General features: G+C 31.5%; 1 protein-coding gene across 10 annotated transcripts in view; it reads left to right on the forward strand.

The window, feature by feature from the left end:
- The window catches only part of LOC148601119 (rap1 GTPase-activating protein 1-like), a 145,923-nt gene that overhangs the window by 47,005 nt on the left and 79,822 nt on the right, over positions 1–19,096 (forward strand). The window contains exon 1 of one of the 10 annotated variants that reach the window (XM_088556112.1): positions 4,451–5,313. The exons of 7 other annotated variants lie outside the window; for them this stretch is intronic. In XM_088556112.1, the coding sequence (XP_088412238.1) occupies positions 5,192–5,313 (122 nt within the window). In that variant the 5' untranslated portion in view covers positions 4,451–5,191. Of the gene's footprint in view, positions 1–4,450; positions 5,314–11,100; positions 11,136–16,082; positions 16,136–19,096 lie in introns of those variants that run through there. 2 more of the 10 variants (XM_088556117.1, XM_088556116.1) reach the window with 2 other exon arrangements.

Below are 19,096 nucleotides of genomic sequence, written 5' to 3' on the forward strand. Positions count from 1 at the left end.
GTCTGGACTTTGTCCAATCCAGTTCCAAAATTATAGTTTTGCTGTTTTTACCATTATTTTTTTTTTCGTAGCTCAATGCTTTGCCCCAAAATTCTTGACTGAGTTATTGTTCTTTATTTTTAGTGATATATAAGAAAAAAAATGTTTAACCGCCACCTGGTGAAAAGAACGACTTTGAGACGTGTATGACTACATTTCCGGCAAATGTTTCAAGAATTCTTCTTCTTTCTGAATCTGTGGTTATTTTCTAGTGTTCTGGAAATGGCCCAGTGTTTTCGATTGATTTTGCCCTGTTTGTCCGTCACATTTTTAAATGCTCTGATGAATCTACTGCACCAAATTTGACAATACTCCGTAGGTAATTAGGACATGCTATGCTGTTGTGCATATAACATAAAATTTATGCTTGTAATTTATACTTCATTGCATTTTGTTGGAGTTATAATATCCCTTTGAACTTTGGAACAAGGGAGGGACATACTTTTTGAAGGCAAAAACAAATTTCAGTTTTTTTGATGCATTAAGAATTTAGTTGTTAGAGTTTTACTTTTCCATGATCATCTTGACTATGATCAGCTGATTTCTAATGACAGGTTCATTATGATTGAAAATTATTGAGATGCATTTAATATCTGAAGAAATCTAATTCTATGAGTCTTACTTTCATTCCAATCATCTGTGCAATGATCCACTCATTACGTTATTATTGTTGCATAAGTACAGGTAATTACCAGTATTTAGAAATTCTGTTCTTTGAGTTCTTAGAGTTTCCCCTTTATTACCTGGGTTAGGATCAGCTGATTGGCTAATTACAGGTGTGATTGTACTGTCATCCAGACAGGTATATAATTACCTGTCAGTTGATATAAATCCTCTAATTACTATGCTTCTGATGTAGATGTAGTTCTGTTTAGTCACCTGTGCATTATTAATCTGTAGCCTTTGTTTTACTTGTAAAAATTACATCATTCACTAAAGATAAGTATATTTTAACAATTAGTGATTCATTTCGTGCTTCGTTCTCTGTCTGTCTTGCTTAGTGTAACCCATTACATGGTTATTGCCCTAATATTTGATTATAAAAAGACAAATACAATTTATAAACTTCAGACAGCAATCCTAAAGGAAAAACCATAATTTGATAATTTGGTATACCCTTGGAGAAAGAGGTTATATAAGAAACTGAGGGGAAACCACACACAGTTTCACAACATTATAATAGAAGAAGGGAAGAGATATGGTGAAATGCAACAAATGCATCATAGTATAACCTTTATGAAAATAATAAATACTTACAGAGATCACCAAAAAGTCTGAATCATTAAAAGTAGGTTTGCGTAATAATGTCATCCCTTATTTCACTGAAAGACACCAAATTGCAGCAGACCATATAGACTAATACCAAGCATTTTATATTAAAAAACTTTAAATTATACATGTGTGTCCTTTACTACGTGTATTAGTGTATGATTGACTAAGGTCATAGATACTTGAAGTAGCTACTCACTTGCCATGCTACCCTCACAATTGTAGAAAAAAAGCAGTATTTTGCATGCAATATTTATCTTTCTACAATAATGTTATACCTTAACGATTATATTTATGGCTTTGATCTGCTCAGCCATTTTCCATACCCCCTCTTTACCAAGGTAAATCTCTTGATTCCTCGTGTGTTTATTTATATCAGCTCCTACTCTGAGGTCCGTTAAGTACATCTTACCTCTTCTGTCACATGGAATTTTAATGCATCAAATTAAATTGATAGATTATTTTTTACATCTTTTGTATGAGTCATGATCTGCTGCCTTATCGGAAGAACTGAACTTTTTTACACATAACTGTACATCATGTTTACTCATTTTCTTTTCACACTTCTATGCAGATGAGCTGATTCTGCCATAATAACCCAAGTTGAATGGACCTACAGTACCTTAGTCACATGTGAATCATCAACACATTGTACCATAACCCTATAATTCCCACTATTTCCATAATGTCTCTGTGTCTACTGTCTTTTATGCAAGATCTAAGTCACTGCTCCATTATGGCTCCTGTCATTTCCAAACTTTTCATGGAAATGAAGTCATCATTAGGTTATTGCTGTTCAAACTCATGAATAAATGGATGAATCGTTTAAGCCACAGCTTAGTGATATGGCTGTAACATGGTTTCTTCCATATTGAAATTGGTCATATTGGTAAATGGCATGTAGATTGTTTCTTCATACACTAATATTGATGTATTTCTGTGGAATTACGTCTGTGTTTTGCTGAACATTTTTTATGGTTTCAATAAATATTTCAGTTGTAACTTTCTTCATTGTACCCTTTCATCATATCATTTGTTCAAATATAAAACTTAATTGCCATTAGACCCTTTTCTGGCCAAATTACCTATATTTCTGTTCAGTTTACTGCTCTGATTTAGTAATTTATAGAAGTGGTGGTTGCAGGCTACCTTTTCTCTTTATTGCACAAATTTTGCTCAAAATACAAAATTAACACTATGTTCTATCAACAATAAAAGGGGGCAGATCCAACCCCTCGAAGCCTCCCCCTGAATCCTCCACCAGAATGAATAATACATGTAAAAGTATTAAGTAAAGATAAAATACTTTAAATACTGGCCTTCTTAGCCAATGGAAAAATATCTATCTTTTAAGGTTACATTGGATGAACAAATAGGGAAGTCATTTTACTTTTAAAAGTTATTGTATATAGACACTTATGGGAGGATTTCTTGGTGCTCATATAAAAAATGATAAGGGGCACTTCATAAAAAAAATATCAATAAAATGTAGATAGGGTAGGTAGGTAAGGTAACCTTTGACAGACAATTATTTTTTTCTTTGGCCTTATTACAAGACATTGAGTTTGATTATGTTCTGCCTTGTAATGATCAAAGTGATTACATGGTAATCACAGTTAACCCCCTCACTGTAGCACAAACTCTCATTGAATTGCCATATGTTTATGATTTTCTTGTGCAGGTTGACAAGGGGAAACAGAATATTATCTCTCTCAGATGAATCATCTTATATCAGTCAATAGTTTGTATGATTGGTAAACATTGTTGGGGGATTAGGACAGACAGGGGAATGCTAACAACTAGGAAACTTGTTTATTTTATGGAAGTGTCTTGGAAATTTGTTATTTTGTGAAAATTTATTCCAGGCCATGTGGCAAGTGTCAGTTTTTCATGGGAAAAGTGGTTTTTGTCAAATTGGATTGAAATTTAGCTCAATTTTGTTATGAAATTCAGAAATACTTGTTGCAGAGTTTGTTATAGGAGTTAGCCATATTAATGGATTGGTTTTTAAAGATTTTTCTAGTGACACATGATACTCTTAAGCTGTAGTGGTTATTGCAAGGTACTGCAAAGTAGGATTGCATGCTGAGGTGTCTTTAAAAATAGTTGGATACTTAGCCTCTTTTGATAATATTATTTGAGAGTTAGCAATACATGATATTTACTTGACAAGCTGGTCACTGTACAGCAATGAGTGGTACTTTTACAGCTGATCACAAGGTGTATATGAAAATATTTTAAAAATTGGGAACTTTTTCAATTTATTTTTTATTTTCATATTTGTGGATATAAGTGTCTATTGGTCAGGATTTTTTGTAACGTCATGAAAACCAAACATTTGAGGAAGACAGTTTATTTCTCAGTAAGGTATTTAATTTTAATTTTTTTTCTGTAAAACTTGAAGGAAAATATGAATTTGATGTATTGATTTATTTATTCAATTTTATTTCCTGATTTTATTACCTCTTCATTTTCATTCAGTTCTTGGTTTTAGATTGATAGACCTCACATGCAACTAAGATAATAATGATAAGTCTATAGCTATTTTAAGTAACCATGCATTTAATTAAATATGGAGGAAATTAATCTTGGCCAGGTATTTTACACTATAGGTGTACAAAACTCATTAGTGGTAGATGTTTATGAGCCCATATTTATGACCAAAACTTTGTTTACAGAGGTGTGAACCAAATTTGTTACCTTTAAAAAAACATAATTTATTCTAATTTTGGGATAGCTGCCACAAAGAATTGCATCTAGGTGAAGTGTAAAGCATGTCTGAAGACAATGTGTATTAGGATAAAGAATTAAGTGGACTGAAAATGGTAAAATTTGGATATGCATTTTTACAGTGAATAATATAGTTAACTTCAGGTATTAGAGTTGATTAATTGACAATCATTAAGTACTTGACTGTCAGATTAAAACTATCTACCAAACTTAGATTGAAATACTATGAAATGATAAACGTTAAATCTCCATGTCCAGTCTAATATCGTAGACAATTTATTCAAACAAGGGAATATCAACTCTGTTTCTTGAAGTATATGTATATTTCTTGCTATAAAATGTGTCTTTTTTTTTTTCTTGAAAATTATATTGCATGTTAATTTTTGTTGGTTAAACTTTTATTATAGATGCTAGCTGATTGTAGGTTATCAGCTCAAATTGACCTCTGCATAAAGGAATAAACATTCTTACGATACAGTGCTAGTTGAGGAAATACAATGACTATTTATATTGTGGCTCTCAGATCCCTGCTGTACTGAAGGATTAGTAGTGTTTGTTTTGTACTTGTCATTGTTTTTATAAAAGGAAATATACGAGATTTTAAAAAGTAAATTTTTATTGTGTATGTGCACCTGTCATATAAGGATCATGGAGATTTAGAATGACTTTATAAACTAAAGATCATCATCCATTGACGGTATTATAAATTTATAATATCAAGTTTTCTTGTTGTATTATCAGAATTTGATTTTATATATTTTGTCTATTAATTACAGTTTCAGTCTAGACTATTAACAACAGTAAATTGTAAAGTGAAAACTGGACGTATAGTATCGATGAAAAATGAACTTTGCTAACTAACGTGGAAGTTTTTGAAATTTGCATATCTGAATTTAGGAATCATATTCCTGCTTCCCTGTGCATTGGCACAGTCAATGAAGGGTTATTCTCCATAGGATTTCTTTATAAATAGTGGTATTGTCTCAAATAAAATTGCCACCTGACTTGAAAAATACTGAGATGCATATTCCTTCTGTTCGAAAGTCATGACATTGACAAGAATATGGCTATACATACACACAAATCATGGCCTGTGTTCTAAGATGTGAGTTAACGTTACAATGAGTTTGTAGTTATCATCAATAACTAACACATGCCTCGGACTAAAGGATCTTATAATATCAGTATGCCGAGTCGGAAATATGAAGTACAGAATCATTCAAACTACTGGAAGTGTTTGTGCTGTTGGTCAACGTCAGAAGGCAACAATGAACAGTAAGTATGGTCTAATAAAAATGGAAAATAATCAGCATGGTTAGAAATTGTAATTAATTTGGATTATCAGAATTAAAGCTCAAAATACCAGCATTGTAACCTTTCAAGATTTAAAATGTAATATGGTTTATCTCTGATTTCACCCATCCTTTATGTGTAATGTTATAAAGCAAAATGAACTTGTTTTGATGGCATTATAATTGAATTTAAACCAATCATCTGCTAAAAACAAACAAGAACCTCACATGCATGATAATCAATTTTGGTATAAGAATGGTAAAATTATAATGGGACGGGGAAAAGTAATTGAAGTACATTTTATTTTGGTTATTTTATTTTCTTTGTTGTGTGTCTGTTTTTCCTCTTTGGTCTTTGTCCTTGGATTACATTCTTATGATTTCTGCTAGAATCTTGGTTCCCTTGATTACTCTTAATGCAGGCACAGACAAATTTGATATTACCCATTACATCAAGTGGTGCTTAATCAACAAAGTAGTTATTTGAGTATGAGGAATTTTCCTCCATATAGGCAAAGCCTTGAATTGGGACACTAGTATATAATTGCTTATTGAAAATGGCAAAAACAACATTGATTTTATCATTAACCTTTAGTCTAAAAAAGATAGAAAAGGTTAACCTTTCTGAATATACTGTAGACATGTTTTGAGGACAATATGATTGGAGGCCTAGTGTTTTGTTTTGTCAATGGACATTCAACTACAATTAATCAAGCAATCAATCCAGGAATACTAATTAATTTTCATGATTTCATGGATTATCAAGCAACAAAATTCAAGTCCAACTAAATATTATTTTCCATGGAAACATTTAAGTAATTATAAAAAATAAATGCTCTCATCCATTAACAATGTGCCCTCTTATTCATCTACTTTTGCTGAAAGGGTAATATTTGGATCAATCAAACAAGATGTAGGTCAGTTTTAGTCCTTTTTAAGTTCACTAGAACTGGTAATACCTTACATTTTGTTGGTAAATGTATGGGAAGACAACACAAAATGTGATTGCCCACATATCTCTTTGAAGTAGAGGATAATTATAGAATTACCACAATAGTGTTCTATTTACCTATATGATATGGTTTTTTTCTATTGATGAGATGTATAACATAAGGTTTTAATTAATAGCAGATATATTCTATTATGTATATAATGATGTCGCTGTTGAATAAAGAATATGATATGGTAGAATTAAGCCTGGCATTGTATTGTCTGCTTCATTTTGATTAGATTAATTACTAGCCTACACCACAGACAAATCTTATTGATAGACTTCTTATCCATAATTTGCAACTCAATTTCTTTTCGTAAAAATATGCACTTAAAGCAAAAATCAAAAATGAGAAAATTAAGTAAATTTATTTGAATTATTAGCAAATTGATTCTCCATGAACTATTGCTGTATATATTTCAACAGTTCCGTAACAGCTAGAATTCTTCCCAACTTCTGTACAATGCTTCATGTTCAAATTATCTGTTTTTTTTTCTTTTTTTTTCTGTATACCATTGTAATATGAATGATTCTACCAGAATAAATCATATACATACCAAATCAGGACTCAGTTGGGGTCGTTTCCAAAATCTGTACATGGCCTTCGGCCAGGTGAGCTATTGCCATCATTTTTCATCTGTTGTCCTTTGTCGTTAACAATTTTTCAAAATTCTTTGCCTCTGAATTGACCAAGTAGAACCAAACTTGGTATGAATATTTTTTTAGGGTATTCTGCATAGAACTGATGTAGGGATTTTTGATCTGTCGAAAAACATGGCTACTGTTACTATAAATAGACCCATAGGGATCAGAAAGTAGTTTTTAGCATATATCTCCAAAACTGTTAAGTTTAGCCAAATTTTGATTCAGGTAAAAGTGTTTAGCATGATGAGATCTATCCGTGGTCAAATTTTTGTTTGATTCTGTTAAGCCATGTTAGGAGTTTCCTTTTTTGATTTTTTTTTTGCTATTTTTAATGTCATTTCTTTCAAAAATCTTCTTGACACTACTTGACCAATTGCAAATAAACTTGCTATTCTGCATAGAACTGATGCCCTTGAAAAAACATGGCTGCCATTACAGAAAATAGAACATAGATGTCCAGACAGAAGTTTTTCCCATATATCTCAGAAACTGTTAGGTTAAGCCGAATTGATCTTCATTATAAGGCTTACAAAAGTCTGCATTGGGTCAAAGTTGTCAAATGACTCTTTGTTAGAGTTATTGCCCTTGAAAGGTGAAAAACATTTTTTTTTCAACAGTTTTCAGCCAATATCTTGAAAACTATGATAGATAGAAGGAAATGTTCAATTGCTGAAATGATCCTTTATGATAAGGCCTACAAAGGTGTGTGGAGATCAAAGTTGTTGGATAACTCCTTGTTAGAGTTGTTGAAAGGTGAAAAATGTTTTTTTTTAACAGTTTTCAGCCAATATCTTTAAAACAATAATAGATGTAATGGAACTTTCAATTGATGATATGATCCTTATGATAAGTCCTATCAAAGTTTTCTTGAGTCAAAATTGTTGGACAACTCTGTGTTAGAGTTATTTACCTTAAAAGGCAAAAAATTAACCAGTTGAGTGATTTCAGCTCCTGGGAGCCTCTTGTTCCTTGATATTGCCTTTTTTTATATTGACTACTGCCTAGAGTTTTGTTATTATAATTTATTTCCATTACAATAAGGACGCTACAAGCATTTCTGTCTTCCTTTGACTTATATTATACTTTATATCCATTACAATTAGGACTCTACAAGCATTTCTGTCTTCTTTGACTTATATTATACTTTATGTCCATTACAATAAGGACTCTACAAGCATTTCTGTCTTCTTTGACTTATATTATATCCCACTGAATGTATGGTATTTTGGAATTACCTTCTCTGTCCGTCATTCCTTCTTTCATCCATCCATCAGATTTTTTTCTTCGCTTTTTAGTGGAATTCTGCTATTTCAAATCCAGATTTTACCATTACGATTCTTCTTTTACTATATATTCACTTCTGATTTTGCCAATTTTTGCTTTGTGTGTAGACCTCGTACAATCATCACAGATCCATCCAAATTTTGTTGAAATGATCTCAGCTCCTTAAGCAATGTTTATAATTTTAATCCCAGTGTGTGGACTTATCAATTTTGATGATGTCATAGTACCAAGCCTGGTTATACAAAATAACCTGGTTTGCTCAAAGAGAACCAGTCAATCAGAAAGCTGGTTACAAATCAAATTAGATTATAAATAGATGGATGGGTTTCAAATATTGAGTGATGGTATATAAACATAGAGTATACTTTGTTTGTGTATGAAACATAGGTGTTAACTTTTGAAAATTTTAAAGTGAGAGATCTTCATCTAAAAATTTTCTCAAAGCATGAGATTTGCAGAGTTTTTGTTTTAAAGGAATTAAAGAAATTTTTAGCTGAAAATTAAGATAAGACTGGAAGAATTTCCACTGTTGTGGTTAAATCTCCCCTTTGATGTTGGCGCATAAGAGGGAGAATGATAATTCTTTTCATGAAATATCTGGAGGCTCCCTCCAAAAGCAGAATAGTTAACACCTTTGATATAAGTGCTGTCCACTATCAACTTTCTTGTATGAGTGGGATATATCTTGCATGACAACACATTTAACTTTGTCTATCGACACATTTGGGATATGCTGTGATCTGTGTACATACTTAGCCTTTTCATCAGTAACATGCAGTTTCATTCTTTCTCATAATATGACAAATAATCTTACAAGATTGATTGATTGATATCATAAGGTTTACTGTATCAGCACATTACTGTAATGTTGTCAACACCATTTATTTATCAACAAAGAAGCTAAGGGAGATAACTCTAGTACAACTCTCCAGATGTCTAATGAGACTTGTCAGGTCATCAGTTGATGATTTGTTACCATGCAGTAACTACAACTTACTATTTTTGTGCTGTTTTTTTCCACCTTGTGGTTCACACTTTTGTTTTCTTTTAATTGTACAGTTCTATAGATATTAAATATCAATACTTACTGAGGCCTTTTACCCCTCCTTGGGCATAGGCCACCAACAAGCTGCCAGTAAAGGAAAAAGAATCATCAGTTTTGTCAAATTTCAGTTTTTTATGATGTATTATAATTGACATTTCAATAAAAGCTTAAATCTATGAATTTATAAAACAAGAGAAAAATGTGAAGATTTATTATTTTTTGTAACTGGAGGAACTTCCTATAACTGTCTCAAGTTTCAGACATTTTCATGAAATATTATGGTTGTGATGAGATTTAGTGTTATAAATTTTTTATCTGTAGCATGATTTTTATCACTCCTTCCTCATTTTAGGACTCACTAGTCCTATATTTAAAACTGCTTGTGAACTTTGTACAAATCTTTTTAAGTTGTCATTAAAAGAGATATTGCTATTTTAAGAAAAAATATGAAATAACATGTTTTTTCTCACTTTTCATGCCATTGGCAGAGCAGGCCATGCTTACCTTTCCAGAGCACCTGATGTCACTCCTACTTTGGGGAGTTCATATTTCTTGTGCTTTAGTTTTTTGTGTGATGTCTTGTTTCTCTTATCTTCAGTATTATGTGAATCTTTTTTATTCAGTTTGCTCTTTCAGTTTGGACTAATCAGCACAAATAATCCATTACTATACATACATTACTTAGTACAATGTCTGGAAGTGTGCATAGTATGTAAATTGTCTAAACCAATCAAATGATTTGATGAGATTATGAGTGTATGAGGTGAACAAGCCAGGTGTCAATAGGGGTCATCTAGAGGTAAGGTCATGTTTACTAATGAAGTAGGTATCATATCTGATATTTAGACAATAAGAAGGGGGATACATATGGTCAGCTCATGAGAATGCTGAAATGCCTGAAGTGCCCAATTTTTCTTAATTAATATTGCAAAAATGGTAAATTTTATTTATCACAAATATTGAGTTTGTAGTTTTCTATGATATTGGCCATAACTCTATCATTTCATTGAACATATAATTAATCATCCAAGAATTAAATTTTTTATGGTAAATGTTTGGCAATGATTTGATCAATTGACTGTTCCCAGCTTTATCAGTCATTCTGTCTATCCATCATTGGTTACAGATGCTGTAGTAATAAGCAGGAAACTTTAATTGATTTTGAGGTCAGTTGATCAAGTCAGGGTCACAATTACAAATACAATATTAATGTGAAAAATTCACTCCCCCACATAACTTTGGTTCCTATATGGTTATGTCATCGTACGACTTAAAGTTTTTTTTTTTTAAAATATGCAAATATGCAGATTTGTATTGTTTTTTCTATTTTTTTTTTCATGATTACACATTCTGATTAGTTGATGGTAAAAAACACCCTAAGATTTCCTTGTCCTTTTAGCTTGCTAGCGGAAAAGTAAAAGTCAATTGTTCCTCTCCTCAAAGTTAGATTGTTGCAAGTGAGATTGATCTTGAGGTCAACTCTTTTTTGATTATTCTAATTTATACATAGACATCCTTTACAAAAAATTGTTGTATGTTTAAATATTTTTATTATTATATAAATAGCTGAGGTACCAGCTAAAATAAGGAGATAAAACTTGTCACAGGAAATGGTCCTAAAGGATACAGGAAAACAACAAGGGTGTCAAGATATTTATAGAATGTGTCACCACCCATAGCTAAATTGACACAAATAAATGTATTTGCATGATTTGTGGTAGAAGGGTGGAAATTATCAAGCATTTTGAATATTTTCATTTTGTTAATTTTTTTAAGGAGCTGTTAGTGGAATCAAAATTGATGATATTCAGGAGTTGTATATGAATTGCTATTTTTATCTGTGAGTAAAATGATGCATGTACTTCATAAGATGGTCAGTGGAAACAATCATTTTCATAAAGGTTAAAAAAATCATCTTGATTGATCAAATGTGACAGCTTTTTATATTAGACTACCTTGCTATTGGCAATTCATATATTTGGTCAGGGTTAAGTGAACATTGATGATTTTTTTCATATTTTGGTTATTCACTCATTTCAAATAATTATCCCAATACTATTCCTGAAAATTTTTTAATCTTTTAGTGTACTGTTAATTGTTATATATTTTTTGAGCGGTCATGGATGGGTAATAAATTTACTTCTTCCAAAACAGACTTGACAAATCTTTTACGTACTGAACCAATGTCTTATTTAATATTCAAAAATAAATTGGCCAAATCATGTTTTATCATGCTGTATTAGATGTTTACATTGTATGAGGATAAATCTATAGAACACCTGAACTTTGATTGGCCAATGAGAATAAGAGGGGAAAAACATGAAATATGAGTATGGCACTATAATTGTTCAGGCTAGTTGACCAGGTCAACTGAACAATGCTGAGAGTTTAGAGTAATTAGTGAAAATGTTAAAAATAAGACTATAGTAACATTGTTTATTTTAATTTTGAAAAAAAAATTGTTTTAATGTATTAGATTTACTCTGAATTTACCAGGTATAATGCATGTTGAAAGTTTTTCTTAAAAAAATAATCTTAATTTTTTCCTGTTTTGAATAACAACATGAAAGTATTATTTTATGAACAGGATATTTGATGCCTACATCACAAATATTGAAAAAGGTATATCATAAAATCAGAAGTTTTATTGCTCAATACTTTGTCTTGACAGGTGTGTTAAAGTAAATGTATATTACTTTCTGTTTTATTATCTTCAGTGTACGATTTTTCTTTGATAAACGTTGTAGTACGCATCTCCTTATATATTTAATGTTAGTTAAAACATTATGAAAGATATTAATAATACTTGAGGATATTATATTGACACATTTAATATGACAGGTCTATAGCATATATTGATACATTCACTGACCACAAATACTTAAAAAAATATATTTTCCATGATACTTTCAACAGAAGAAAGGAGGTGGTTGTTTAATTTTGAGTTATCTCCCTTTGCACAGTGAATCTCATCCTCTGTAAATCTTGTTTTGCAAGTTTTACCAGTTTTACACCTGTGTGAATTCTTTTGATCTTTCTGTTTGAAAATTAAAAGTAAATGTTTTACAAACAGACATAATCTTATTGACTTTTAAATACTGGAGTCAATAGCCAGATTATAACTGTTACTGATAAACATGACTGTTTAAAAGGAATAAAATAGGCCAAGCAAACATAGTAAATGTAAATCGACAAGGTTTGTATCAAATGAACATATGGACTGATTGGGTTTGTTTGGGGGGAATTTTTTGCACTATTTACTGGACAGTTTGAATTGCCCACTTTCACATTCGTGATTTATGTCGAATCTAATGAAAACAGGCTTATGGTTTGATAGTAGACATAAAAAAAGAATTATGGATTTGAAGAATACAAGACCATGAAAGGGGGGTGGGGTCACATTCATTTATTTGTCTGCAAGAAATACATATCCATTCATATATTCTACTTCTCTGTACCAGGGTCTTTATATTTCACTCCCTGTGTGTACCTAACATCTTTTTGAATTAAGAGACCATTGAGGTCTCTAGCAGTATGCAGAATATTCAATTGATTATCCTGAATAACCCAAATATGACCACTCATGCCAAGAACAAATTTACATTTAACTTGTGCAGGGAACAAGTTTGGCACACTCATTACATTTAGACTTTCTTTGGCACTCTTGATCATATTTTGATTATTCATTCTTTCCAATTAATTATCCTATCTTTTTTGTATTTTTACTCAAACTTAACTTTACAATCATTTTTTATGAATCAACTGTATAATAAGAATTTTACCTGACATAGTAAATGTATTCAAGTGATTATTAAGTCCTAGAAATACAGTGGTGAATGTAGGAATTTAGAAAACAATGGTGCAGACACTGACTGGCCTCATGGCGGGAGCAACTCCAGTGAGTTCTATATGAAAGACCAAAGTTTTGAGCATAAGTCTGGCTCACCTGACCCACTCCCCTGCCCAGCTCTCTTGGATCTGCTTATTGTACAGACACTTTATATTGGTTATATTATGAGGACAATATTTATAATATTTTTGAGTCATTAAGCCTGCTCCTTTGTCCCTTCCACAATAAAATGATTGTACATGTATTACATCATTTTAATTGGTTTATAACTTGATTGAGTTTATACATTAAAGAGTTAATGAAGTTTATATTATTGATTCAATTCACAGATTCCATGTGAATGTAAATTTAGCATATTATCTGTACATGTTGAGAGGTGATTTACTTAAGATTTCTCCGTTATTGATACTCAGTCATTTACTATTGGGATTCTAAAGTGTCGTGGGTCTTTCTCCAAATAACTTCTGTTTCACTAAGCTATTTCATAACCTAACATGCCTGGGTGTTTCTATTCATAAAAAGATAAAACCTAATAATACATTTACCAGAGCCTTGATATAGAAGTCACTTATCTTGGTGTATTGCAGGTTTAACTTAAGTACTGGTTTAAATGAGGATCAGGCCTTGGCATTATATCTTATTTAAGTCTGAGAATATTCTTAAATATTTTTATAATACCTGTCAAGTTCTTGGTATTTTTTTTTATGTAACAGTCTAGAATATTTTCAGACTTTTTAAAAAGCTTTTTGGTCTTCGGCAGGTCCTTTTACAACTGGTACAGTCTGTCAATCTGTTCTTTTTCTGTCTCATTCTTCAACTGTTTTCTTCATATAACCTAATTTCATTCATCCATCCATCCATCCACACTGAAGTAAACATCTTTTAATTTGTATTTTAACCTTTCCTGATCCAGTCTTAGTTCGCAGATAAATAGATCATTAGTCAGGATTTTAGACAGTAAGTAGATATTTTACTCCCCCCTTTTTTTAGGAATATACAGTTGTCTTGTATTTTATTGTAGATAGGTTAGTTGTTGTATTCTTTACCTGACTATTACAGGGAGGTGTAGTTAAATCACATTACAAGAGGGTTAATTATCAAACTCTTGTATAACTTAATCTACTAATAGGTAATCTTATTGGCTTTTGCCTTTGATGTTGAATGTCTGCCACAAATCAAGTTAAGTCTGTCTACCTGTACAGGTGTGAAAACTTAGCCAAAATGCAAAGTGAGCTCAGTTTGGAAGGTATAATTTGTATTGAACTTTTATAGAATGAGCACAATTTGGAAAATATTTAAATATTGAAGTTGTGCTTTTTGAAAAATTGAGCCTAAAAAAGATCTCCTTAGTTAACTGCTGATTCAGGTGTAAATTCTGAATGAGGTAAACAGAAGACCATACTAACAACATTTTCAAGTATAAACTCCCTCCTAGGAATAATAAGCATTGAATGATTGAAGCACTTGGTTATAATTAAAGGAAGACCTGCTTATAATGTGGATGTTAACCTCATGTTTGATATCATTCAATGTTGGAATAGTTTACCAGTGATCGGCTGAGGAAATAAAGTGTTCTGGTAGATTTGGCTTTTGATTTTTTTGCACTTTGGGTCAAAGTAGTTTGGATATTTTGATGGATATTTAGTTACTTTGCTTGGAAATTGAACAACAAGGAGAACCACATTGAGGTTGAATTAACCTAAAAAAATCTCTTTGGTGTGTGCTATTTTTGGCTGTTGGTAGTTAAATGAAAAAACTGTTGGCATTGACTAACTTTTCTGGAACAGTTTTGGTTTTTATTGGGCAATTTAACACTCCTGGCAATTGTTTTAGTACATGTATAATGAAAAGAAAAATTAAATTTTGATATGGTTTGCAACTGGACCATAAGGAAAAGTGTACATTTAAAAAACATGTGTACTAATTAGATGAAGTGATTTTAAGTTCAAATTTGTTGTACCTTGAGAATTTGTGTAGGAAAGTATATGACCTGGTGATAATTCCTGTAATTATACAACTCATTGAGATCAGAAAGATGAATATAACTTAATGGAATATTCCTTTATCTGTCATTGCTATAGGCATTAATGTGTGAACTATTGAAATGTGTCTATAGAGGCTTTCAATACCTGATTATGACAAGGACATAGTAAGGATGTGTATTGCTTTCAGTGGACATAGTAAGGATGTGTATTGCTTTCTGTTTCGGTAATGATTATGCATAAAACCATTATAGCATTATTAAGACCAGCAACTTTCAATTCTGTGACAAGTTTGAATGATAACAACATTGATAAAATATAAAGTGGCTTTTGATCATTATTCTTTAGTCTTGTTACCTTGAGTTATTGGAGACAGGAAGTGGAATAAGTGGACATCATTTTACAGTGATGGTTTATTGTTTTCTGGTAATATAGTCTTGTAATGGAGATTAGAAGATGCTGATCATATGAAAGTAACTGCTGGAAGCTGGAGTTTTTGTTGTTATTTTATTTACTTCTCAGTGATTCTGTCATTTTGATGGACTAGAAATGCAATATTGATAAGAATTCCTTTTATCATTGGTAGTAATTATTATAAGGGATTTATTTCTTTTGTATTGCTATTTTCATAGCTTACTTTTGTGCTGTATTCATACAGAATTTGGAAAATAATTTGATGGAAACTTGTAACTTGTAAGGAATACATGTAAAATGATGTTTTGTAAAGTCATTTTTCAAAGACTTCATAGGTTCTATATCTATACAGAACTTCTGTATTCATCCTGAATGCTTTTATGGACAACTACAACTCATATGAATACATTTTGATGATTATGCCATTTTAACGGAATTCTATAGTCATATTAGAGAATGCTTCATTGTCTGTAATCATTTACAGCTTGTATGAACTTTTTGCAAGAAGTTTACTGTATAGAATCTCTTGATATTGTTGTATACGTGAAGTGGAAAGATGAATGTAGATATACCAAAGAAGAAGAGCAAAACCAGGTATAATATTAGTCAATATTATACTTAAAAGATTTGTGTCTATCTATTTTCTTTGATATAAATGCCAGTCCATATTACGTCATATGGAACAATAGACAATTATATGAACTGCCTCGCTTTCAAATTAAGAAGGTGACATCATAATGAAATTCAATTGTCTATATTTTCTCTTTTCTTTAAAACTAAAATTTCAAAGGACCTCAGCTACGCTTAGTTCCGCATCATTTTTTTTAGCGATCAATCGGCCCATATTTTGCCATATGACCCTCAGCATCATGAAGTATTTGCGAATTACTGTACATGAAGTTAAAAGTTTAAGGAGCTGGTTTGGGAATAAACTTGTCCTCCTGTTAGTCTGTCTGTCTATCAGTCATTTCAACAATCCATTCATATACTGTGAAACTACTTTAATTCATGGATACCATTTTTCGTGGATTAGGGAAAATACACAATTTCGTGGATTCTTGAATTTGCAGTTTTAAGGTTTTTTCAGTACACACATCACTGAGAATCTACTTTTTGTTGGGAACCAAATTTCACAGTCTGGCTCGCGCACGAAAACCTCGAAAATTGTTACCCCACAAACAATAGTACTTTCACAGTACCTGATAAGCACAACCCTTGCAAAACTCTTAAATGGAATTTAATGAAACTTTTAATGAAGATAATTCATCATATACAAATGTCAGTGAAGTGAATGTTTATTGCTGGATGCTTTGAAATATCTTCCATAATCTTTCAATGGTATGTTTTGAATTTTTCTTATGAATATTGGGTATCATATGTAGATGTGTATAAAACATGCTGGTTATTGTTGCAAGGATTGCATGGTTGCTTAAAGCAGAGAATGCTTATCCTACTGAGGAACCTGGTCCATGGTCTCAGTTTATAGTGGAGTCCATATTGCTCATTTACTTTTGTTACTTTGTATGTATTAGTTTAGTTATTTTATGTTCTTTGTTGTGTTTGTCTGTTTTTCATGTCTGGTCTTTGTCCCTGGATTACATTATTTTGATTTCCCCTAAGTTTTGCTGGTATAATGTTTTTGACCTCTCTGTCCATCATGTTATGTAATTTGAATAACACCACCATTTTTGACAGATTTCCTTCTAACTTTTCTTTCAATAAAATCTTTGATGGAATTGATTTTCACAGTAATTTAAGGACAGTGTTTTCACGAAGTTTTTGAAATTAAAAATGAATAGGAGGAAATCCAAAGTACGGAGAGGGCGCAAAGCCCCCATCGGGTCTGGGGCAGTGCCCTGGTAGGGGGCCCAGGAGGGAGAAGCCCCCCCCATCAGCTATCCTAAAATGAATTCAAACTTAAAAAATAATGATTTAAGGTTGTAGTCTGGATATTGCCTCTATTTTTTTACTGATTTCTTTTAAACTTTGGTTAATGGTAAGGAGGTATAAAAAAGTTAGGAAGATGGATTTCATTGAAATAGGTTAAAGGTGGCCATTTTGTATTTGGTATATTGGCTGAATTTTTTTTATAAGTGCAAATGTATGCACGGTGTGTATTGTGAGGATGCTCGCCAAGGTTCTTTAATTTTCAAAATTTTGGAGGCATGTGTCTCCGATGAATGGGTTGCCGTGCATGTCACTTTACAGAAAACTATTTGCCACAAATCCTTTTAAATTTCACCGATTTTAAAACACTTTACCAGTTGAAGATCAAGGTCAAGTAGTTGGTGAAATATGTTTACTTAAAATACTTCTCATTGATAAATAGATAAATAGTAAATGGCATAGCAGTAGAACTAGTCAATAGCTGTATGTAAGAACTTGTATCACATCATGACATCCTACTGTATGTATATAAATATGCCAGTCACAAGTCAGGAACTTGTCCTGTGGTTTTCTACTCTAGCTCTATAATTGCCCCATTTTTCAGTGATGCAATTTGTTAATTACTAGAAATATTATGGAAGGCTAATTAAAAACTTATTGATAATAGATTTATATTCCTATTAATTTTTCAGCTGGATTAAGGCAGTTTAATAACAGATTTTACATATTTCTTGAATCATGCAGTTCTCAGATGTTTTGTGTGAGTTATTCCCCTTTTGTCTATGTTAATTAGTAATACAAGGTAGCTTGTTAAATTTCTCCCATTATAAGTAGTTGTAATGAATTACAGTCTACAGTAGAATGTTGCTATTATTAAAGTCATTTTTTTAACATCTTGACCCCAACGATGACCTTTGTTTACATGTTTGACCCAATTTTGAGATGTAGATAATGCTTATGTTGCATTTTTTCTCCTAAAACAAATAATTGTAATGAATTTTTGCCTCAATTAGAATGTCACCTTTCTTTTAAGGTATATCTTCTTGACCTCTTGGCCTCTAGGATGACCTTTGTTTACAGGTTTAATCCAATTGTGCAGATATGATTACATATCCTTTAAACACCAACAAAGTGCACATTTTAATCCTTTAAAACCAGGAGTTTAAGTTATAAATTGAATTACATATTTTGCATTTGTCAACATAAGTTTTAAACTATCCTTGTAGATTTGATTAAAATTTAATCGTCATTTAATATAAATATATGTGGTCTCTGGATTATATTTTGTGAAGTATACAGTGAATATATGTGGTTGAGGATTATCTTTATGCGGTTTAGGAGATTATTACAGAAGCCTGTACCAAAAGTTCTTTAGTTTTTGATTTTTTAAGATGTCATTTCGAAATTGTCAAAGCGATTTGCAATGTTTGATACGGTATGTTGCTTCCGGTATATGTCAGATTGCTGCCAAATAGTTGGGGCCTCAGATCCTTGTAGTAAAAATTTTCAGTGGAAAGTTTTTTAACTTTATTGTGTTAATGATTTGGATAGTATAATATAGAAGCATGGATTCATTCAAGTTTTTGTAAGAGATAAGTGCTTACTACAGATAATAACATTTAGCCTTGATTTCAATATTAAATTTAACAGTAAAATAAGAAAGTTAAA

This window comes from Perna viridis, chromosome 12, assembly GCF_037379345.1.
Source record: "Perna viridis isolate PV_CMFRI_1.1 ecotype Kerala chromosome 12, ASM3737934v1, whole genome shotgun sequence".
Lineage (NCBI taxonomy): Eukaryota > Metazoa > Mollusca > Bivalvia > Mytilida > Mytilidae > Perna > Perna viridis.